We start from the raw sequence: 24,171 nt of genomic DNA on the forward strand, positions 1-24,171 counted from the left end.
AGGTATAAATTCATGAAAACACAATAATAATAATAGAAAATTTATAAATTTGAGCTTTTCACCTTTCGGTTTCAAAATAAAATATTAGCTGACAAAATAATTATGTCTAAATACTGATTGTTTTTAAGTATTTGGTATAGGCCATGAAAATACCATATGCACTTGGCACTCAGCTAAAGTAATTATTTTGATCATCATGAAAACAAATAGGGTGGCCAAAATATTAGGAAAACCTCTCAACATTACGGACTGCAGCCATTTCAAAACAATTAAACATGGCAAATTTGTAATACTGTATTAATTTAGCAATGCCTACATGTGAGCAGTGAGTGACTACTGATAAACTACCGAGTGTCTGATGTCTGTGAGCAACACTTTTAAAACAGAATAACAGCCAAATCCACCAATAAACACTAAAAAAAATGTGTCTTCATAATGAAATGCCAAGGTAACTGTATGGGAAAGTATGTTTTTATAGGATAAAGTTCCAGCGGCAGGAAACATTATACAATGCATTCAAAGGACTTTTAAAAAGTAATGTTAATGCAACTGTAATCCTTTTTTTTCTTCACACATTACACAGAAAGATTTTAAATTGGGCATGCGTGCTGTTGTGGATATAAACTTTGTAAACTGATCCCCCACAACCACGTAGTTAATCCCATATTAAGATGGAGGGGAAGAGGACGAAGGTCAGAACGACTTTTTTAAGAGCACAGTCCAGATGAATTGCAGGAAATAAAAAAATAAATGTCCTTTACAGTTAACACAGACAACTGGGAGGACAGTAGTGTTTTCTAATCATGTGGGTTAATGCTGAGTTGTGTAGGTCAGGTGACTATTTATCTGTTGGATTGTTAGTTTAGGCAGACCAACTATAACCACTCTAGATTAGATTTAAACATTTGTGACATTGCTGATTAGTAGGGATGGGTAATGGACATAAACGGTAGTAACCAGACCGAAAAGCAGCGCACATTTCGGTGCTTTTTTTTCCTAAAACGTCATACACTTTGGATTCTAGCCAATCATTTCACCTTTGCAAGCGCAGGCGGGCCCAAGTAGGTACGTACGTTCTTTTAGAGCAGAGCTACAGATTAAAAATGCCCAAGGTAAAGCGGTCAAAGTCTGGCTGTACTTCACAGCAAAAGATGCAAACTCAGCAGCCTGCAACAAGTGCTTTAAGGTGATACTGTGCAAAGGAGGTAACTCCTCGAAACTGATGAAACACCTGGCGACGTATAGCATTTTGTTAAAAGTCGCTTGCTGCGAGACCTCACACCGAGCACATCTACTGCGGGTGTGGTGCCTGTTATCGGACCCGGAGTTAGCAGCATCCCCCAAAAACCCGAAGAGGAGAGTCCTGGCCCCTAGCCCTGCCAGTGTAGCAGGGCTAGGGGCGTAGTTACATGGCTGTCTTCTTGTTTGATGGCAGATACTTCCTTCACCCTGGCCAAAAAGGCTAAAATGACGAAAGAAAATCATCCCTACTGATTAGGAAATAATGGGTTTTTTTGTCATTTAGAGAACAGGGTTGGGCAGTTTAAGAGTCACACCATTATCTCAACATTAGACTTTCTACACTAACGCAAGCCGTGAGCTTCCAGACACCACTCCTGTTTTAATCAAGCAATATTTCTAAAGGTGTAAACTGAAGTGCCACTTGGCACCTCGCCCAAATGCTGTCTCGTTTACTGAGGACTTCTTTATTAGAACATGAATGCATGGCAAACTACAGCACAATGAGTGCAACACAGAGGTGCACCCTCTGTTGCATCAACCTTTCAAATAAAGCAAAACAGACTAAATGCTAGAAAGCACAAGCTCCGGTTAAATAATACTCTACGTAAGTAATGTGAAACTGTTTTAACAGTCATTGTCTTCATCGCTGAACATCTTTAGTTTTTAAAACGATATCACACCATATGTGCACTGCTTAAAACACAGTGTTCCTGTACTGCATAACACAAAACAGGTGTGCAGAAGGCGAGGTCGACCCTACAGGGACTAAAAGCACCTGATGCTCTCATTAGAAAGGGATCAAGGAGCTCGGAGAGACATAACCAAGGTTATTACAGTGGCAAATTTTGCGTAGTGTAGGTTGAATGTATGTCAGTCATGTAAATTTCCTTTATCCAGATTCCATTAAATGTATGTTTCTTTTATATTGTACTTATTTAACAAAATTACTTGTAATAAAATTACTTACAGTCAGCATTCGGGTCATAAATATTTGTTTGAGTGAAGGGTGACACAGTGGTGTGGTGTTTAGCACTCACAGCAAGATGTTCCTGGGTTAGAATCCAGGCTGGGGCCTTTCTGTGTTTAGTTTGCATGTTCTCCCCGTGTCTGCGTGGGTTCAAGTTCTCTGGCTTCCTACCACAGTTCAAAGGGAGTGCATGGGAGTTAGGTTAATTGGGGATTCTAAAAACTGACTGTAGGTATGAACGCCAGCGCGAATGGTTGTCTGTCTATGTGTTGGCACTGCACCAGACAAGCGACCTGTCCAGGGTGTACTCTGTCTCTCACAATATAACAGTCGGGATAGGCTCCAGCCTGCGAGGTGACTGTGTGGTGATAAAAACTCAACTAAAGCTAAACATTTTCAGACAACTAAAGCATTTTAGTCAAGTAGAATACAAATGAAAACTAAAGTTTCGAAAAAATATATTATATTATGTAATATACAGTATGTTTCAAACTAAGCAGCTCAATCTCTTCCGCTTGATAACGTTTTCTTTAAAGATTTAACAATTTGGGATCAACTTTAAAGAAAGGCAGGTGTGAAACATAAAAGTGAGGTCAGAGGTCAAATGTTACGTGATATTTAGAATCTCCATATATATCATTTCTTATATGCTTGTTGTCAATACAAACAATGGCAGTAAGAAAATTTAATTGAAGTTGCTCTATAGCATTATTATCACTTTGACCTTCAGACCAGTCGACTGACCTTGAAGGAGAGGTCAGAGGTAAAATGTGACATGATCATTTAGATCTTTATATGGTACTCTCTAGGTTACACTCATTGTTGATTCCAAAAACTGACTATAGGTGTGAATGTCAGCGTGTCTCTCTGTTTGTGCTGGCCCTGTACCAGACTGGTCACCTGTCCAGGGTGTACTCTGTCTCTTGCCCCATGACAGCTGAGATTGGCTCCAGCCCCATACCCCATCCTGAATTGGAGAATGGATGGATGGATGAAAAACCTTAGTTATAGCATTTGTTAAATGTGTAAAAATCTATTATTCTTGCTTGAAGAGGCTTTGATGGATGTGTTTACTGAGACTCTGGATGTCTGCTAAGACTATGTGTCAACTGCTTTCAAAAAGTTTGTTTTTATTGCAATATCTGTACTGACACGTCTAAATCCCACCTGTAGCATATGAACTCCATACAACACTCCTTAAAAGAGTGAAGCGAACGCTGAAAATTACAAGTGAACTTTCATCATTTAAACTTTGGACTGGTTTATAGACACATGGTCCAAAAGCAGATGGTACATGGGGGTGACATCTGAAGCAGTAAAACCAGTTTGATGAATACAAAACAAGCACAGTCATGATGATAATGCTGAAAACTTTTCGTTGTTGGCTTTTTGCACCAAATTTAACCTTTATATAAACATAACCCTCCAGCTTATACGTTTTATCTGCTGAGCAGTTTACGTGATAAGAATCTGCGGGCGTGCACACAGGAAAATGACCAGCCATAAACAACAAACCTACAGCATGTTGATGGTTTAAAGGGCAAACTCGTATAGTACTACTAGAAGCCTACAGTAACAGAGATGTCACAGATGACTTTATTAATAATAAAAGCATTCTCGCACATCACGTAACAAATACATTGCTGGTCCATCACCGGCTCAACGGGTAGCACGTACAAGTCACAGTTTGTACCGTAAATAGTGCTTTCCCGGCCGACTACGTGCAGGCGGGGCGGGCATGTCCCCAACCCGCCCACACTGAGGTGCTTTCAGGCCAAAGTTAGTAAAGTAGAGTGTCAGATTTCGACAGCACAGGAAAACAATGTAACACTTAAAAAAAGTCTAAACTTTTGGGATATACGTTACCCCGTTTGCCAAAATACCTACAATAATCTATTCTGATGCATTTAGTTTAATTAGGCTACAGTGGCTGTAGAAGCTAACACTAGAGTTTTAAACTGACGGTTAAAAAAAGTCGATTGTGATTGGTGACTCCCCTGGAGTGGGCGGGACCGGAGGTGCCAACTGCAATTGGGCAGCGGGTAGGGCTTGAAAGCGGCACTGGTACCTTCTTCACTGAGAGGAAATTAGAAATTAGGTCAGACGGACTTGTTCCCAGCCTAAGAGCATTCCCCCTAAACGGACATTAACACGGGAGGTTGACAGCGCTCCTGCTGAGGTAGGCCTGTGCTTATTGACGTACTTGTGTACCTGAGCACCACGTTATCAGCTCTCTGTCTGTGTTGGAATGATTGTGCGGGTGCCAGCTTGTTACGCAGCATGCAACAGCAGCAGCACTGCCTTGAGTTCAGACTGTGCTTGGACCCGGATAGATGACACCTGTGTTCACGTTTGTTTTGGCGTAACAGCTCTGAGGTGGTGGTGCAGTGTACAGCTTCTTTGGACCTGTTACTTTAAAGCACCGTTAAATGTTATGGTATCGCACACTGTGTGGGTTTTTTTTGTTTGTTTGTTTGTTTATGTTTGTTTGTGTGGCCTGGTGGGCTCCTGTGTTACAATACTTGTGGGTAGAACCACAGATAAAACCCACAAAATCAAAATCATGACCTCACACTAGATATTTGGGCTGATTAGCAAATAACAAATAATGATCAGACATGTGATGAGAGTTTGAAATCCTGCTTGTTTTATTTCCACCAGCCATTCCTGTATCCGGCTAAGCTCTTTACTTTCTAGCTAATGGGAAACAGCAAAGCAGAAAGTAGAGATTGTCATGTTTTTGCACTAACCCCAGACAGTGTAGCTGAGGCTGATCTAAAACGACCTGTGTTTATGGTTCAGACACAGGATGGCTGCACTGCGTCATCTCAAGCAGTGCCACCCGAGGGGCATTGCTATCTCTCAGTTTCACACAAGCAGCCCTGCCTCTGCCAAACAGCATTACAAAATGCTTGTGCTGGGAGGAGGAACTGGCGGTATCGCAATGAGCTCCCGGATGAAGAGGCTGGTGGGAGCAGAGAATGTAGCTTTGGTGGAGCCCAGCGAGGTAAGGACACACTAGAGGATCACAGTAACCCAGCACCCACTGCAGATTTAGGCTTTCATTCATTTCATCCGTGACTTCCTGTTTACATTTCTGTGCTTCAAACCTTGAAAGGAAACTTGCACGCAAGCTTGTGTCAACAAAGTTTTTTTTTTATTAAAAAAAAAAGTGTTTTTCAGATCCACTACTATCAGCCAATATGGACCCTGGTTGGTGCTGGTGCAAAGACTGTAGCGTCCTCAAGCCGTCCCACTGCGAGTCTTATGCCATCTGGAGTGAAATGGGTGAAATCTAAGGTTCAGGAAATTAACCCAGAGACAAATACTGTACGCACAGCTGACGGGACTGAAGTAAGTTTGCAACAGGAAACTGTAAAGTTATAAAATGGCTTAAAAACACGTGATCTGTCTCTGTGTGTGTAAGAGAGAGAGAAGCTGAATATTATTTTAAAGACCTGACATAAACTCGTTTTCTCCCTACAGATCTCGTATGAATATTTGATTGTGGCGCTTGGTTTAGAGCTCCATTATGAGAAGGTGAAATCACAGGGTTTTTTTTTCCCATTTGTTTAATCAGCCTCTGCCAATTTACATCTTAAGAGATTTATACTCATACTTTTTTGCTGTTGTTTTTACTTGTAGATCAAAGGACTCCCAGAGGGGTTTGAGCACCCAAAAATTGGCTCTAACTACTCTGTCCAAACTGTGGAGAAAACGTGGAAAGCATTGCAGGATTTCAAAGAGGGCAATGCTGTGTTCACTTTCCCAAATACTCCTGTGAAATGTGCTGGAGCGCCACAAAAGATCATGTACCTGTCAGACGCCTACCTCAGGAAGGTACTTGAATCTTTGAGATCTATTCAAGAGACAAAAAATCAAATGTGATTTTTTTTTTTTTTTTTTTTTTCCAAATTTGATGAGTGGTTTTTGTTTTGTTTTTTCTGCTTCAACTGAAGACGGGCAAAAGGGCAAAAGCCAATGTGATCTATAACACATCATTGCCTGTGATCTTTGGGGTAAAGAAATACGCTGACTCACTGTGGGAGATTGTGAAAAAGCGTGACCTACAGATTAACCTGAGGCACAACCTGATTGAAGTGCGCGCAGATAAGCAAGAAGCTGTGTTTGAAAATCTTGACAAACCAGGGGAAACCAAAGTTATCGAGGTAACTGTAACAGCAACTTTCACTTTTGTTTCATGTATAAATGTTCTTTTTAAGTACTGATAAAAAGGGTGTTTGTTTGGGGGGGTTACAACCTTTTAGGCTACACATTTTCTCTTTTTGCATCTTAATATATAAAATATTTGAAAAAGAAACCCCAGAATAACCAGAATTTTTTTTTAATTAATTTTTTTTTAAGTATGAAATGCTTCATGTTACACCACCAATGGGACCCAGCTCGGTGATTAAAGGCAGTCCGCTGGCCGACGAGATCGGCTGGTTGGATCTGAACAAAGAAACTCTCCAACATACCAAGTATCCAAACGTGTTTGGGATCGGAGACTGCACCAACCTTCCCACATCCAAAACCGGAGCGGCTGTCGGTAAGTGTGTTGTGCACTTAGGTTGATCGTTGCGCCGAGTGAAGTCTGGAAAACTCTGCTCATTCATTCCACAGCTTCCTCTTGTGTGACCTGCTTGGACTTTTGGTTGGGTTTTTGCATTTTTATTTTTATTTTTTTAAAGCTACTATCTGCTGTATTACACAATCATTTGTTGGAACAAGACTATAAAACACCACCACACCCAGTGAATTTGTTTCTGTGGGGACATTGCTTGTTTTAGTAGGTTGGTCAGTGTGTCAGGTATCGTTTTGTGAGTTTGATTGGATCCTTACATTTCACAAAGAAGGTTTTCTTTTTTGTTTTGTTTATTTGGTTGTATTTGGCATGAACAGATAGTACAAGCTTTAATCCTGCACACTTGGCTAATTTTGGATTTCCTGTGTCGTTGCAGCCAGTGCAATCATTGTTAATAATAAACTACATTTCAAGCAATTCAGCGCAGACTTTAGATTTAACATATCGTGTCTCATCACTTAAGGAAAATACCCACACTTTGTGGTGCAGTAGTTTCATTTTTCAGTGTGGAGACAGATTTCCAGGTTAGCTATTCTTCCTGGATCATCCTGCCACGGTCACACGCGATAAAAGGATTACGTGAACAGATGTTCTCGGGTGTTTTAAGCCCACGTTTGGACTGGAATAATCAGGCAGAGTCGGACATGTCCTGAAGCCACTCCAGATTTGTCTTGTTTGTATCATTCAGGGCATTGTCGTGCAGAAACTTGACTCTTCATCTTAGTGTTCGGTTGCTGTGCTCTGGAACTGGTTTTGGCTGCTTTCCTTCCTTCAGCTCCAACCAGGCTGAGACGGGCTGGCATTAAGGCTGATATGAGTCGGTGATGAGCAGCGGCCGAGTGTTAAATACATGGTCTGTTCACTTCTGACTGGATAGTTCAGTTTGGAGTTCTTTAAAAGCTCTATGGCATACTTTACAAAGCTGTCTAATGGCTTTTTACTGAGAGTCACTTCTGTGTAGCTGGGGTACTATACTGTTGTCCTTCTGGAAGGTTTTCCTGTGAAGAGCATTTCTGTTAAAGTGATGTTTGAATCCATAACAGAGGAGTGTCCTGCTTTGTTGCTCAGCCAACTTTACCAATAGAGTTCTACAAAGAGTTCCTGTGTGTGTGTGTGTGTGTGTGTGTGTGTAAAACATGTTTTTGCTTAGTCATGGTGGGGTATGCAGCCTGAAGCGAGTGTATACCTTTGTAAATGTATCGCTCACTGCTTTTCTTTTTTCAGTCTAGAGGATGTGGCTGTTTTTAGCCCCTCTAACAGTTGTAGTGTTGACATTATCTGCCGGTCAGTCCATCTGTCTGTCCTTGGGTGAAGTTTGATCTGGAGGGAAGTGTGTCGGTAAAATGCTACACAAGGTGAACAAGTTTCATATTTATAGTTAAATCTTAGGTTCAGAGCCACTGCGTTTCTGGGAACGTGATCTAGTGAATATGAATCTACTCTATGCTGTCTTCTGGGTGTACAGGTCGAAGGCATACACAATGGACGCACTTGAACAACAGATCACTAACTATAAATGCTTCAGATTTTGCTGTAGTCTTCTTTAGGATAAGAGCTCAAAACTTTCATCGCTGTTTGCTTAATTTGGAACAGTAACTGCTGTAAGCATCTCTGGCTTCTGATTGGTTCAGATGTTTTAACAAGCTGCCTGAACTTGTTAAATTTAGTTGAGGCTAATGAAGTCAGAGAGCACAGTAGCCTTACATGCTGCTTGCTATGTTTGAAGTCTTTTATTCTTCTGCCACATTTCTTATTTTGTAACAAAGACCTCCGAACGCCTCAGAGTTGAGACTTTGACTCGTGGCCTGCCCACTTTGCATCGCCACAGGTCATTATGCCTTGATGTCAACTAAATGTTCTTGACTCTCTGATGTAATCACTTCCTGTGTGTACTTCACTTCAGGCTTTAATTCCCATTTAAGAAATGGACCCACCCTCAAGTTGCTTAATAGCTGAATAGTCCCCGTATATCGTTCCCTATAAGCTTCTATGGCAGTAAGAAACATAGTTTTAAATGGTTCTTTGTAGTATTATCACTTTGACTTTCAGATCAAACTATTAAGGAGAGGTCAAAAGTGACATATTTTAAGTCTTTATACAGTAGGGTTCTATATATCAATAATGCACACCAAATTGTAAGAATCATAGATTCTAGATTTTAAGGCATTTTATCAATTTTCAACCAATAAATCACTGAGAACCTTCACAGACAATAAATCATTAAGTTGACCTTAGTGGATGGAAGCAAAATTTTAATGGTTTGTTAACATGACCCCACTCTACACCCCTACAAAGTTTTATCAGAATACATTCAAAACCTTTCTGAGCTAATGTGTTTACAGACAGACTGATAACACGCTATGTTTAACAGTCAGGGTAAAAGCATTTCCACACACAAAGTGTAACGCAAAATCAAGCGATTCTGACTAAATGGCTGTGTAGCTTTAAGAAAACCACGTATGACTGGGGGACCTTCAGTTTGCAAATCAGAATAGAGGTTGGACTCTAGAGCAATGGGCAAGGCCCAGGTGGTCTGAACTGGATTTGCCCTGATCCAGAGCAACAGGTATGACAGGGTAAGAAGATCGGTGGATGAAGTGATTCACTTATCTTGTTTGGTGCCTGTTGTAAAAGTCCGTGGGGGCAGTGTGGTGATCTGGGGTTGCTTCAGTTGGTCAGTTTCAGCAACATTGTGTGTCCAAAAGTAAAGACTGAATGACCAGGCTTTTCCATCAATGGCATATTTTCTTCTACATACTTAAAAATGGAAACAATTTATTTGGCTCAAATTGTAGAACAGTGGTTGAGGGAGCATGAGACATTGTTTGCCCTGGATTGGCCACAACAAAGTCTAGATGTTCAGGATGTGCTGGAGAACAGTTTAATCCCATCATCAATGGAAGCTCTTTACAAAAAAAGGAATGTAACTCTGGATGGAAATGAATGTTGTGGTGTTGCACAAGCTTATCAGAGCTAAAGATAGTCCAACAAAATGTGACTTTTGTTTTTGGTTGAGCTTTGTATTTGTCAGTATGTGCAGGTCACCTCAATGATGGTGTGCATTTTAGGACCTACAACAGCTTCCAGCAAACTTGACCAAGATAAACATGCTGGTGTAATTCAGTTTATCGAATAAGGACCTGTTGGATATAAGCAGAATTTAAACTCTTTTTGTTTGTTTGTTTTTAGCGGCACAGTCTGCCGTCTTGAGCCGAACTATCAGCAAAATATTGAAAAAAGAAAAACCAGATAAGAAGGTAAGTGTGACAGCTATGATTCATGTGTTTAATTTTCTATATGGTAAAGCTGCTTCTTAGGAAATACGTCTACTGAAAAACACACAAACTGATAATCTGTCCTTTTCTTGTTTATTTAGTATGATGGGTATACTTCATGTCCCTTGGTCACAAGCTACAACACAGTAATCCTGGCAGAGTTCGACTACAACGGACAACCGCTGGAAACGTTCCCCTTCAACCAAGCCAAGGAGAGGCGATTAATGTACCACCTGAAAACAGATGTGATGCCTCACCTCTATTGGCATGGGCTTCTTAGGTATGTTTACAGTTAATTAACAGCAGTTAATTAGCAGCAGTTAAGCCGCTACAACAACAGCTTTGTCTTTATTTGTCTCACGACAGGGGGCTGTGGGGCGGACCGGGACCTTACAGGAAAATCATGCATCTTGGGATGAAATGAAACCTCATCTTCAGTTTGAATCTGAAAGGAAATTCATTGTGTAATCATCTACCCAAGGGTGCACACGCATATGGATAAAGGAGTAATGTGAATGTTTTGAACATCATGATTAATCGGTCTCACAGAAAAGCTCATTTAAGTAGCGTTTTTGATATTACTGTGGAATTAAACGACTGGAATGATGGAGTGGGTCTAAACTGCTCATAGATCAGCTGTTTTTTTTTTTTTTTTTTTTTTGTGGGTTTTTTTGTTTGTTTTTTGGGTTTTTTTTGTTTTGGGGTTTGTTTGTTTTTTTTGTTTATTGGTACTTTTGACAGCCCAATGAATGGCCGGTCGAGATGCTTTCATAAGCCAGAGATGGGGCTTTTATAGGGACCGAGAACAAAAGTTTGTAGAACACTCTTACTCCACACCTCTGGTGTTTTGTTTTGTTGTTGTTTTGTTTTTTTCAGTTATAGTTGGTCGGCATTGGCAAATTTTATATAGTGACATTAAAAAACCAACTCTAAATTCAGATTATTTCAGGGTAGCCTTTAAGCACAGCATATAAATATTACTCTTTCCTAGATTGCTACATTTAAAACCGTGCACATGTGTACAGTTTAGTCATTGTGCGTGAGATGTGTTCAAGTCTTTGGCTTTATTTAGAGTTTTAAACTAATCAAGCTACCACACATTGTGTAGGATTTGCCATTTGGGGTGTTTGAACATTAACATGCAGGCTACAACAAGTGCTTTTTCTTGCATTTAGACGTCAGTGTCTGAAGTAGAGTTTTGTACATGATGATGATTTTTTTTTTTTTTTTTTAAATTAGTTCTCAACTGAGGCGAAAACATCTTGGTGGCTGTACAGTCAACGCTAGCTTCATTGTATTAAAACAAAAAAAAAAAAATCCTATAATCATTAAAATGACTGAAGCTTATGAAACCTCACGTCAGACTGTTATTGCAGGATAATATGAAACAACAAATGAATTGTTTTGTTATTGCATTAATTATTACTTTATAAAATTACAGTATTGGACTTTAATGAGCAGCTTTGATTTGAAATGGTTAAATCTGAAAAGCGGTTTTCAGACACGGGAGGGAGGCCAAAATTTAATTGCACACTTGTGTAAAATTGCCCGTATGTCCTCTGAAATAAGAATATGATAGGCTCTCAGAGGAAGACACTTTCGATAGCACTTTTGCATAATCTGAATCATCTGTTTTACCTGATCACTATCAATAGACTTTGATGTGTACTTGTATAAAAGTTGGATTTAATTTGCAAAATCCAGAGACCTGGGTCACTGGATTCAAACAGACTACTCTTTATTCTTCTCTCTGCATATTAAAGGTCATCAGCAGGACTACACTTCTTATTGCAAACTGGCAGAATATGTCTTCAGTTCGTGATCACCTTTCCAGCAGCAGTTTAATGTCAACGTTAAAAACATCAATAAATGTCGGAAACCTGCAGGGATATTTAAATGACTGTCTCGGATTTGGTTAAATGCTAAGTTTAATTCACTTTCATCCCCCCCCCAACAAGAGATGATCTAAATTTGACTAAAAGCTGAGCCTGCTTTTAGTCCAATTATACAGTATAATGTGGAGAAGCTGCTTTTGTTTTGGGATTTTGTTTTTTGCTTGCAAGATTTTTGAAAGTCTTAAAACGTCTGAACCATCCTGGCCACTGTCCTACAAAAAATGCCAATTTGCAGTCCAAACGTTCAGATTCGGCTTAATTAATACAGGATTCTTGCAGTCGCACAACAGCACCAGCAGGGATAAAATGTGACGGAGAGCCCGGGTCCAGCTGCGCACATACTAAAGCCATTTTCCTGTTGACTGCGCTCGCCACGTTGGTTCACCTACGTGTGTGTCACATTCTTCTGCGCACCGCAACGTTATGTTTGTGATGAGGCGGGAAATGGCGTCCGCAGACATGGTCGATCTGTGACTAGCTACTGAGCGACGGACACAGCTGGCGGCAACAACCACGGCCCGATCTTTGTCCGTGGCCGCCACGGTCGTGGCCGAGAGCTGACAACGCTGCGGGACGTTTTGAAGAGCTTCCTAGATCATCGGTAAGCATCGAACAACGTCAACATGTAAACAAAAAGGCTTGTCCCCCCCGTGAAAGCCCGACTCCTGCTAGCTAGCAGCTAACGTTGGCTACCGAAGGGGGCGTAGTCTCAATTGCTAAAGATGGTTACGGGAGCGAACAAAATGACGCGTTAGCCACAGCGAAGTTTGCTTTAATTACCTTTATTTCACTGAAGGATTAAAGAGTAATTTCCATATTACCTATAGATATGCTGTCGGAAGACACACTAGAGGAGTTTTTTGAAGCGGAGGGAGTAATGTCACGAAATGGCTTTTGCTGCCTTTGGCGTTTTGTTAGCTTGCAAGCTAACTATAGTTTGGTTAACGTTAGCCACAGAACCCACTGACAGACAGCGCCTGTTTTATGCTAGCATTAACAACAGTTCTGTTAAGCCTACAGGTGTCAGTTCTGACTACGTAAAGTCGGCGGTGGGCCAAATAATGCGGGGCATCAGCGTCAGAGCGGTGTTGTCTGTGTAGTATTGATGCTAAATGTCAGCGGTTGGCTAACGTTAGCGGTAGCTGACGTCGTTGGCGTTAAGGCAGCCCGTCTGATGTTACATAACGTTAGACAGCGGTGCTGTTTGCTGTCAGATCTCATTCAGCAACAACTTAGCAAACATATATAAACACAAAGCCTATCCTCTAAGCAGCAGCTAACCTCGGATAACTCGAAAGCTTCATATTTTTGCTAACTTCTGCTGTTTACCACCCACTCCGCTGACCGGTCCGGCTTACACGAATTTTTTGTTTTCATAACTTTTCTTTCATTTATACCGGAGTCGAGTGGCCGTGACAGCTAAAAAAAAAAGGCAAAGGTATGCGTTTCATCTGAACTAATTTGATGAGCTTCCTTAAGTTACTCAATTGTCTGCACACATTTTGACTAGATTGGTGGTGAAGTGTCCATAAATCGTGGGTTTTCGTTGCACAGCTTTAGCACGCCAATAAAAACGCATTTGACTGTATCTGCGAAGGGAGACAGAATGAGGATGTGAAAACTGTAAACATAAATAAATACAACTTTAGGAACTTGCTTCTTTGCTATAGTAAACTAGAACCACACACAGTCATGTCAACGTATGTGACCTGTATTTACACGTATTTCATAAAACAAGAATTTGCGTTGGAAACTGAGGGGAATTTAGAAGCTGCATCAGTGTTTTTCGTGCATTTAAAAAAAAAAAAAAAAACCAAAAAAAAAAACTGAAACACATTAAAGAGGTTTTTGGGTAGAGCTTAAAAAAGATGGTTAGCTTTGTGGTGTATTTTTATTTTAGTATTATTTTGTTTAGAAAATAAGCAAGAAAGAACATAGATGAAGTAACTCAGTCTTAGCCCTTGCTGTACTTGCATAGTAACGCCCAAAGGCCAATTTTTTTTTTTTTTTTTTTTTTTTTTTAATTTTTAAGCCAGGAAAAACCCTGACACAGTTTGTCTGCCGAAGAGAGAAGTTGCTATATCCTGCTCAGCACAAGTCCTTGTCAGGATAAGAAATGTTTGCTTTGTGTTTATGTAAAAAGTCTTGTCTTGTATGATATTGGCTGGGCAGCAGATCTGAAAACCTATCAGGATTTTTAGGCACATGGTTGGAGAGGAACTTGTGCAATTTCCTGCTGTTTCTGACCTTTTGGTAAACAAAAGCCCTTTTGATACTCAAGTAAATTAAAACACCTTTTTTACAAATTAAAAAAACAATTTAAAATAGTGATAATTTTTATGTTTTTATCACAGTCTAGGTTTTTTGAGGGGGTTTTCTTGGGGGGGTAGAGTTTCATGTACTTGAGTGTAACTTGCATTTTTGGTCATAAGTAATGGGGACATGCACGATTCCTGTCAGAGCGGCAAAGCACACTTTTTTTTTTTCTTTTTTTTTTTTTTTTACCATTTATGGATGGATTGTGTTTACTGTTATAACACAAAGGATTGAGTGTCTACCCTTTGTGTTTGAAGTGCAGTGTCAAAACCGCTCAGTCGACTTAACTCCATCTTTTCCTTCCTTGTCAGATTTTTCTATGTGACGTTGGTACATGATGAAGCTGAGAGTGCGTAAAGCTCCTCAGCAGCCGAGCGTAGGCCATCAAACCCACCCGTCCCAGGCCAAAAGGAAACACTGTGAAGTGGAGCCATCGCCGGTGAGAGGTCGAGGCAAAATGCAGAAGAATGAGACAGGCCTGTTCTCCACTATCAAGAAATTCATTCGTGGAAATGCAGTCAAGGTAAGCACAGCTTCTTCTTTTTTTTGTTTGTTTTATGTGCTTCATTCTGTGCTTCATAGTACGGCGCAAGAACACACACAGCTACTTAAAAAAACAAACCAAAAAGCTGATAAAGGGAAGCTGTGTCACGCATGTAACTGTTAGTAGTGTTTTTAGACATCGAAACAGCAGGTTTACAGTTATTTTAAGTCTGACTCAAATTACTGATGTCCACACAAAAGTTAGATATTTTTGTCTTAGACTGCCGAAACCTCCTATAGGCTTCAGTGGGTTCGTTAATTTTTTCCACGTTGTTTAGTTTTACAGTTTCCACATAGTGCTAGTTTGCTTGGTTTTTATTTGTTTTTTTTAGTTTTCATTGTAAATTTTTGTTAATATAACACAGGTGATGAATGTCAGGGGCAAGATCTAAAAAGTTCAGAATAGGGATTATAATACAAGCACAGCGTTCATGCTATGCAGGCATGTCAGCCTTAATAAACACATACACTAATGCATCCTAAGGTGTATATTAGTTCTACACAGCCAGGTTTTCTTTGTGTCTGCTGGCTTAACAATACCTTAAACCCCAATCAGAGATAAACTTAAGCTTTCTGCTTGCACGCTCACGTAAAAGGGGCGGCGTTTGCCCACATCGTTTGACTCTTCTGCACAAAAATGGTTCGATTTAGCACCACTCATTCCAATCAGAGACATTTTACTCTGTAAAAAAACATGACAATATCACAGTAAAATGCAACACTGCTGCTTACAGGAATACAAGAAAATGCAATGCTGCAGAAAATCCCCAGATCTACTGAGTTCATGATCATTATTAGCATACTGTGGAGTAAAGTAAACATGTTAATATCTTTGCTGTTTTTTTATTTCCGACCAAGCAGCCACACATTAGAGCTTGAAACCTTTAAAATGCATCTATTAAAGCATCAGAGGTTACTCTGTGTGTTTGACTCTGACTCTGTCTCACAACCTAATAAATTAGACTTGGAAATCAGTTTAGTTTGCCACCAGATTAAAGTGAAATCAATTTTATTGATTGAATAGATATCCTGTTTGATAAACGGCCTAATAATGTAACCATAATCAGTTTTCTGGTCTGTGTTCTAGTAACTGAAGTTCCAGCAGTGTAAAACAGGTAGAACAGAATGTAAAAAAAAAAAAAACATGTAGACATTTTCTGCATCACCAGCTGCATGCAAATGCAGTGACAATGTCACACATTCATTTCAAAGGAGGGCTTCATTTAGTGGTGTTGGGACAGTTTGACTTAACAAGTTGCATTGAGTTGAGTGTTCTCCTTTTTCCTGTCAGTCAAAGCACTTTGCACACTCTGTTTTTACCCCTCAGCCATAAAAAGGTCCATGGGGTTTTGTTGTCTCCCTACTTGGCAGACAAAACTCTGTGTGTGGCATGTGCTCACGCAGGTTTGTGAAAGTGATAACTTGATAATGTGCCATTCATACCATAGGTGCATCTACTATGTTTGAATTTCAGTGATCTCAACCTCAAGGTCAGAGGTCACTGGGAGTTTGATTTATAAGTGCATCTACTAGGAAGCTGAGGGGTAGCACTGGCAGCTGCCAGTATTGTTATCATTGTTATGTCCTTAGAGGGGTACTACAAAGCAAGTTTAGTGGGTTAGTGAGGTATGTCAGTGCACTGACTTTTAACAGATCATCCTTCAGTTTTCTTCCATTTATTTGATTCATAGTGGTGAGGCAGACTTGAGGCTATCGTAGAGGTCATGGGGTAGAGATGGAGTGTACTCTCGACAGGTTGCCTGTCTATTGCAGGGTTGACCCACACAACCATTGACAGTCACACTCAAACCTGCAGCCAATTTGGAATCACCATTTAACCTAACATGAATGTTTTTGGATTGTGGGGGGAGGCTAGAGTACCCCGAGAGAGCCCACGCAGACACAGAAAAGGCCCCGGGCGGCCAGTGGATTCAAATCTAGAACCTTCTTGTTACGAGGTGGCAGTGCTAACCACTGAGCACCGTTCCGCCCCAGAACAGAAGTCACATTTTTAATCAAATGTCATCACATGCTTGTAAAACATCCACATTGAGAAATTAAAGATGCGCTTTCTGTGGTAATGTCATGGCAACTGCTTTCAGTGCTGCTAAATATATTTTGCATTGCAACATGTTAGCGATTTGCACACTGAAGAAGTTAAAGCTGTGGAAAAATGTCAATTATGTACATTTGTAACTGTGTGTGTCGTTTCTTTTTAGGTGGAGCAGGATATTCCTGCCAAGCGGAGTCGTATTGATTGTAATCCCGACGGTGATCTCATTACTTCAACACCACAGACTAGAGGCCTCTCTAATAAATCCGTATCCAGAGTTTGCCGGAAAAGTCCAAATAAAGGTATGACAGACCAGTCTATAGAAGCTGACCATAACAATTCGCATATCTTTCATGTATATTCTGCAGTTTTATAGCTCTGTCTTAAGAACCCTAAAAATTTTACAATAGTGTCAACAAACTAAAACCATGTCCTTTTTCCCCCTCCTTTTTTTTTTTTCTTCTTTTCTTCAAAAGACACCATGACCTGCCATAGTAAACCAATTAAACCAAACGGTAAACTGGAGGCCCCCGTCGACTCAACGAGCAGCCCACCACGCACCACCCTCCTTGGAACCATCTTCTCCCCAGTCTTCAACTTTTTCTCACCAGCAACTAAAACTGGTAAGAAAGTCCACAAGTATTCTGTAGCCGATCCACAGGTAATTTAGGCTGAATTAATAAATAATAAATAAATGATAACAAACAATCATGCTGAAATATCATAAACTGAATGGTTTTAGGGGTTTTTCTGAAGAACCAGCGATATATGACTGAAAGCCACATCTTATTTGTATTCCCTCTGTTAAGCCACTCCTGGCTCTGATTCTCCCGGCCAAGCCATGGAGGCAGAGGAAATCATGAAACAGCTGGACATCGAGCAGGCTGAAGAGATGCCGAGCAGCACTCTCACATCCACCCTCACATCCACCGAGGGCATCGCTCCGTGTCACACTGCTCCGATTTTACCACAGAGGCTCCACATTACCTCCGATACAACCATAGAAGAAGGAGAGATCGTCACTGAAACTGACATGCCCCCGTTAACAGGTACGACCACGCACGTTAGGCCTAATCCTCCTTGAATTTAAAACTTAATTCACATAAACAAGGACAACTTCACAGTAGAGGCTTGTTATTTCTCAGAATCATTGCATTTGAATTTCTCTTAAATCTTATGTGTCTCTGTCAGCTCCTGGGTGTATGCCAGATGGCAGCTATCCACACTCATTACCTGCAGTTCCAGCAGAACCCTCATACGATGAGGACTGGGAAGTTTTCGACCCGTAAGTTAATCAATTTTTTTTTTCTTTTTTTAAAACAAACTCTAAATTTTATATAAATCCTTTCAGTGTTAATTAAGTAAACATTAATAGACTTGGTGCTAATAGAATAAGTGCTGCATTGTTGTTAAATTTGAGCTTGCACTTTGCGCAGCAAACCCTGTCTTTGTTGAGTTTTGTGGTGTGATTCCACTTGAAATCACATTCAAGGTGACTTTGTATGCTGGTGTTGAGCTTGTTGTGAAACTTTCAGCCACCAGGTGGCAGCAAAACCACACTTTTAAGTCTGTGCATCGCTCTGCGTTTACTTCACTGGAGGATACTGTTTGCTCATCCCCGATTCCCCCAGTGAAGATTAAATATTCTCTTTGTTTTCCTTTATTTTTTTTATCCAACATCTATAAAAGAAACAGTAAATAAGTTATATTACTATCAAAGGTTCAACTGGGACATTTAAATACTTGTGATTTTTGACTGTTGATATATTTCCTTTTGGTTTCTTTAAATTCGAGGTACTTCTTCATCAAGCACGTGCCTCCGCTGACAGAAGAGCAGTTAACACGCAAACCGGCGCTGCCTTTAAAAACACGCAGCACACCAGAGTTTTCTCTTGTCCTTGATCTGGTAAGCAGCAAAATGTCCCTTATGCTTTCATCTCAAAATAAAATAAAAAAAAGACTCAAATTAAAGACAACAATAAAATAAAAATAATTTGTTTTTTTCTTCTCTTGCTTCCAGGATGAAACTCTGGTTCATTGTAGTTTGAATGAGCTCGAAGATGCAGCTCTGACATTCCCCGTGCTTTTTCAGGATGTAATATACCAGGTACAGGTTCAGCATCATTCCCCAGTTTAAGAGACTCACTTTTTATGGCTGTTCCTAAACCTTCTGTCTCTTGATCTATTTTTTCTTTTTTTTTTTTTTTAAACCTGCAGGTGTATGTTCGGTTGAGGCCCTTTTTCAGAGAGTTTCTCGAGCGCATGTCTCAGTTGTACGAGGTAAGAGGCATCTTTTGTTAGAGTGCATACGTTTGTTTAGTCTGGCCTCCTCTCAGATTCAGTATTAGTCATTTATTGCTGTCCATTAAAATTTCAGATTATTCTCTTCACTGCTTCAAAGAAGGTCTATGCTGACAAGTTGCTCAACATCCTGGATCCGAAAAAACAGTTAGTAAGGTCAGTGGGAACGTGCATCCAAAGATGAACTCTGCCTGCTTTGTAAGATGTCTGGTAGCTGTAGAGTAAGAGAGGAAATGAACAGGATACAAACCTGTATTCATTCCATCAGAGTTCACCAGCTTTATTCTGTAGTCATCCTTAGGAGAAGATCCAAGATGAACATTTAAAATATCGCTCTTGACACAGGGAAAAAAAAAAGGAACTTCCTTGATTTTTATACCAGGTGTACTATCCAGTATTCAAGTTCTTCGTGTTTCCTTTTCCAGTAAAACTAACAGCAGGTTTTCTTTACTGGAAAAGCCATAAAGCTCCTCCCCCTTCCTGATTGTGTTGATTTTGTAAACAAATCCTTTGAAGATTTGTGTTTGGACTTCTCAGCAAGCTCCGTTGTTGTTTAGAAGAGGTTCAGTTTATCAGGCAACCAGCTTGGTTGTGTGTCGCTCCTAAGCAGAGCCTATGCACAGCTCTGGAGAGTCATGAGGGGGAAAAAATCAGTATTCCCCAACTAGTAAGGCTTCTGGCTGTTTCGTGTATCTGAACGGCAGCAAAACTTTGAGCTCCGATCTTTACATCCTCTAATTGCACCTACACCGCAGCTAAAGCCACTCTTTTATTAGCACTTGCTCCGACCCAGCCAGTCAGGATGCTGATTAAACAAGGACCTAAACCTAAAAAAGCCAGAAAGGATGTATCAGATGACGATGTTAGCAACGAACTCCAAACCGAGAAGATGGAAGAAGCTAGCGCCCAACAGACCAAGACTAGTGTTCTGACTGCAATTGAGTTGCAAGTGATTATTGGGGTTGCTGGTAGTCGCTGGAAAAACAGTTGCTTAAGGTCCAGTCACACAGGTTTGCAGAGTGGTTAGTAACTCCCTGGCAACAACCTGTTGCTAGCATAAATGTGCATTCCCCAACTGATTGGCAAAACCCTCTTTGTGATTGCTTTGGCAGCTGCAGTTGTAGTTTGCATGGAAGTTATGGACCTCTCTACAAATGCTGTTCAGCAGCTCTGCTGGCTGTAGTGAAGCTGTGAAAAGTGTAACACAAACCAGAAATTGAGATCATGTTGCCTTCAAAATAAAAGTTTGAAGGCAATGTTGCCTGTAGCACTGAGCCACAAATCATATTTTAAAGACTTTCTCCAATTCTAGTTAGTGTTGCACTTTTCACCATTTTGCTATTGCTGGACTTGCTTGGACTAAATCTCTTTTTTGCAAATATTATGTATCAAAATAGTGTCTTGTCAATCACGAGTTGTTAGCCAGTAAGCATGCAGTTTCCCAGTCATACCCACCTTGCATTGGTATTTTGGCAAACTGATGGTGGGTGTCATTCATTTATTTATTTATGATTAATATTTGAAGGTCATCACTTGCACATAAACATGCAGCTTATATCATTTTTCTCACTCATTCAAGCACAACCAGCATTACTGATTTGGTCCTCTCAGCGTGTCCAGTGTTTCATGAATATATTATTCTGAAAGCACCATTCACTCCCTTTTCATTGTTTCAAACAAACCAATCTGAAATGCCTGTCGGGACGCTTGCATTTGTTTTTGGGGTTTTTTGGGGTTTTTTTTTTTCATGAAACATTTATTAATTTCTTTTCCTTCTGTCACCTTACCGCCAACCTCGGGACAAATGCACAGTATAAATCATTTGACCCTTTGAATTTTTCTGTAAGCATCATTAACTTCACCAGAGCTCTTCTTCCTTTGGTGTTATTTTCTCGGAATAAATCTGTCATGCTGCATTTTTCTTTTTTGCTTTCTTTCTTTTAGACATAGACTATTTCGTGAGCACTGTGTGTGCGTTCAAGGAAATTACATTAAAGACCTAAACATTCTCGGGCGGGATCTTTCCAAAACTGTAATAATCGACAACTCACCCCAAGCCTTTGCTTATCAGGTAAAGTTCTTACACCAGAAATTATTTTATTATTAGTTGTTTATTTGTTTTTTTGTTTTTTTTAAATGAATGAATTCATTTTAAACTGCACTTTTATCCATGATTTTGTGTCACATTGATCTAAACACGCGTTTTTGTTTCTTTCAGCTTTCCAATGGAATCCCCATTGAGAGCTGGTTTGTGGATAGAAATGACAACGAGCTTCTAAAGCTTATTCCTTTCCTCGAGAAACTTGTGGAGCTGGTATGTACTTGGACTTGTAAATATTTGCATCTGTGCATTCACACCAGTGGAAAATAACCACAGCTGGCAGTCTGCTGTCACTGTTCCACCCACTCTTCACCACACGCAGAGTTAGCTGTGTAATAAACTTACCAGTTTTATATTTAGTGTTGCTAATAGAGAACATATAAACAAATATGTGTAAATTATTTAAACAAACCAGTTAAGTTTCTTACTTTGCTACTGATTCATTTAACTGAGTTTCAGTCTGTATATCTGCATTGGTTCATGGTTTGAAAACCACTGCACTGTACCAACAAAATGCTGCGTATGGCTGCTGAAATCGCAAATTTTGATTGGCTAGAAAGCTGTAGTCTAACTCTTGGTTAGATAACAGCTGTCAGTCAGCTGTCAATGGCTTAATTTGGTGCCAGGTTTAGTTTTGTGACCAATGCATTTAACCACAAAAAAGGGAAGTGTCAACTCAGTCAACAACGCTCACATTTTAATATTAGATTTTTTTTCAAAGCTTTGTAAGTGTATAAACCCAGTCAGCAAAGAGAAGGTGGTCTGAGAGGAAGTGCAACCAAAAAAGAGCAGAAAGTAAAATGGTGCAGAGAAGTTTTAGGTAATGTGAGTAAAGCAGAGGAAGACGGACGTGAGAGGCAAACATTGCTATTAACACAGCACTGTGTAACATTAACTCTGCTGGATTGACATGCTCAGTAATATCATGATTAGAGCTGGGCAATAAAACGATAACATTATCATGCAAAAGGTTTACTCAATAGTGATATCAAACATGGTCGGTATAAAATCGATAGAGCTCACTCCATCCATGTTTTGACGGACAACACAAAAGGCCATTGACAATAAGTAGTGCCAAGACAGTCATGTGGGTAGAATAACATCAAAGCCACACAGGTTGGGTTGACGTACACGGGGTAGGAGAGACAGCCGGCAGCAGCACATGAGCTTATATTTGGGCTGCTACACGCATTGCGCTAAAAGCTCGGGCAAGGTAAAAGACGACATGGCAACAGAAAATGAAAACTCAGAACAGAGTAGTGTGCGCTCCAACACTGCAAACTGTGTTGAAAGCAGGTTTCCACAAAGGCCAGGTGACAAGGCATGATGCCAGTAAGCAGAGTCGAAAATGTCAGATTTAAGAAGCTGATTAGAGAAACTGAGCCTGTTACCAACTTCGTGGCTATAAACGTTTCTCTCAGACGACTTTATCCTGCTACATGTGGAGAGAAGAGGGAGAGATGAACAGCTTTTTACTACCACAGCGGATTAGTGGTGGAACGAGTCACACATCTGATCCATGACTGAGGTCTAAGGAGCTTGGAAAGAAAAAAGTGTCTGGACTTCTTTAAGTTGCTTGAAGACGTTTCACCTAGCCCCACCTTATCCTGTAATTTACTGAGGTCAGATGGCCCAGGCTGTGAGTGGGCATTAAAGCGTCTGGCGTCTCATTAGGGGGTCCATTGTCCCTCTTCAGGGGGACACTCCCACAGGGCTTAAATCTGGGACTCTCCACCATTTGACCCTAGAACTGAAGAAGCTTCTTGGATGAGAGGTGAAACGTCTTCAAGCAACTTAAAGAACTCCAGACGCTTTTTTCTTTCCAAGCTCCTTAGACTACAATGACCTGGATGACTGAGAAGCTTCACAGACATCCATGACTGAGACTCCCATTGATACAAAAGTAGAACACAATTGAGTGTTAGTTTTGCTTATGTTCTCCTTTTATGTATATTTGAAAGTTTTTAAAAATTTGTACTGATATGTTTAGTATTTTCTGTTTGTGGAGTTAAAATGCTTTACCTCTATACTGTATTTATTAAATTTTTTGTTGTAATAGCTGCTTTATTTTTTTGGACCTGACCAAAGAATTTAGTGTTGCAGTTCGTTTTTGTTCTTCTGTAACACTTGAAGGTTTTTCCTTGTCAGAAAACCCATGTCACATATTTAAAATACAATTGCACAATGTAGCAGCGCATTTATCATGTTCAACGGCTCAACCGTAAATTTTAACATCTCATTTTGGTGTAAAAGGGAACCTTTGAACTTTACGGAAGTAGGGATTTTAATTTTAACGTGATATCAGTATCAACTGAAAATATTAGCAGCCCAGCTCTAAACACATTGCATTTAGTGAAAGTTTGTCTTTACTTGTTTCTCGTGCAGAGAAGAAGACATCCTGAATGTGTGATCAAAATGAAATTTTAATAATTTACAGTTTTTAAATCAGTCTCACCTTGTCTGTCTCGTCCCAGAATGAAGACGTCAGACCGCACATCCGAGAGCGGTTTCGTTTGCACGACCTCCTCCCTCCAGACTGAGGTGCTAATGTTCATTTACAAGATCGCAGTGGAAGAAGGAAAAAAAACAAACGGACTCATAGAAGGATGTCTTCAGTGGATTCAGCTCTGAATGGCAGTGTTACATACACAACATTGCCATTATTATAATTTTTTTAAGTCGTACAAAAAAAAAAGAAAAAATGAAAATTATGCTCGAGTCCACAAAAAAAGTCCTGGATGTTTCTCCACACACACGCGCGCACACACACACACACGCACACACAGTGAAGGCAGACTCAGAGCAGAGGTTTCTTAGCTCACTTGTTTTCAGTGCGACCTTGCAGACGGCCTCCTGGAAGGTATTTTGTCATTTGACAAAACTGAATGTCACA

The 24,171-nt window shown here is 40.2% G+C and overlaps 2 protein-coding genes across 3 annotated transcripts; both read left to right on the forward strand.

Annotated features, from left to right (window-relative positions):
• The first annotated feature begins 4,229 nt into the window (after positions 1–4,229).
• sqor (sulfide quinone oxidoreductase) lies at positions 4,230–12,145 on the forward strand. The gene is made up of 10 exons (XM_085412486.1): positions 4,230–4,388; positions 5,012–5,216; positions 5,393–5,563; positions 5,696–5,749; positions 5,855–6,049; positions 6,169–6,378; positions 6,575–6,758; positions 9,984–10,051; positions 10,171–10,349; positions 10,436–12,145. The coding sequence occupies exons 2-10, from the start codon at positions 5,019–5,021 to the stop codon at positions 10,491–10,493; spliced, it is 1,317 nt and encodes a 438-aa protein (XP_085268612.1). The 5' UTR covers positions 4,230–4,388; positions 5,012–5,018; the 3' UTR covers positions 10,494–12,145.
• Positions 12,146–12,388: 243 nt separating this feature from the next.
• Positions 12,389–24,064, forward strand: ctdspl2a (CTD (carboxy-terminal domain, RNA polymerase II, polypeptide A) small phosphatase like 2a). Of its 2 annotated transcripts, none has more exons than XM_085412484.1 (13): positions 12,389–12,565; positions 14,592–14,803; positions 17,043–17,178; positions 17,353–17,499; positions 17,686–17,925; positions 18,068–18,161; positions 18,671–18,782; positions 18,897–18,983; positions 19,094–19,156; positions 19,254–19,333; positions 21,122–21,248; positions 21,396–21,491; positions 23,753–24,064. In XM_085412484.1, exons 2-13 carry the CDS (start codon positions 14,615–14,617, stop codon positions 23,816–23,818), a joined length of 1,437 nt encoding a protein of 478 aa, XP_085268610.1. In that variant the 5' UTR covers positions 12,389–12,565; positions 14,592–14,614; the 3' UTR covers positions 23,819–24,064. The 2 variants fall into 2 exon arrangements, with proteins under 2 accessions (XP_085268610.1, XP_085268611.1); XM_085412485.1 differs by lacking the exon at positions 12,389–12,565 and adding an exon at positions 12,677–13,402.
• Positions 24,065–24,171: the final 107 nt, after the last annotated feature.

Source organism: Rhamphochromis longiceps, linkage group LG7, assembly GCF_057381845.1.
Source record: "Rhamphochromis longiceps isolate RC_006_pf linkage group LG7, R_longiceps_female_GT1.1, whole genome shotgun sequence".
NCBI classification, from domain to species: domain Eukaryota; kingdom Metazoa; phylum Chordata; class Actinopteri; order Cichliformes; family Cichlidae; genus Rhamphochromis; species Rhamphochromis longiceps.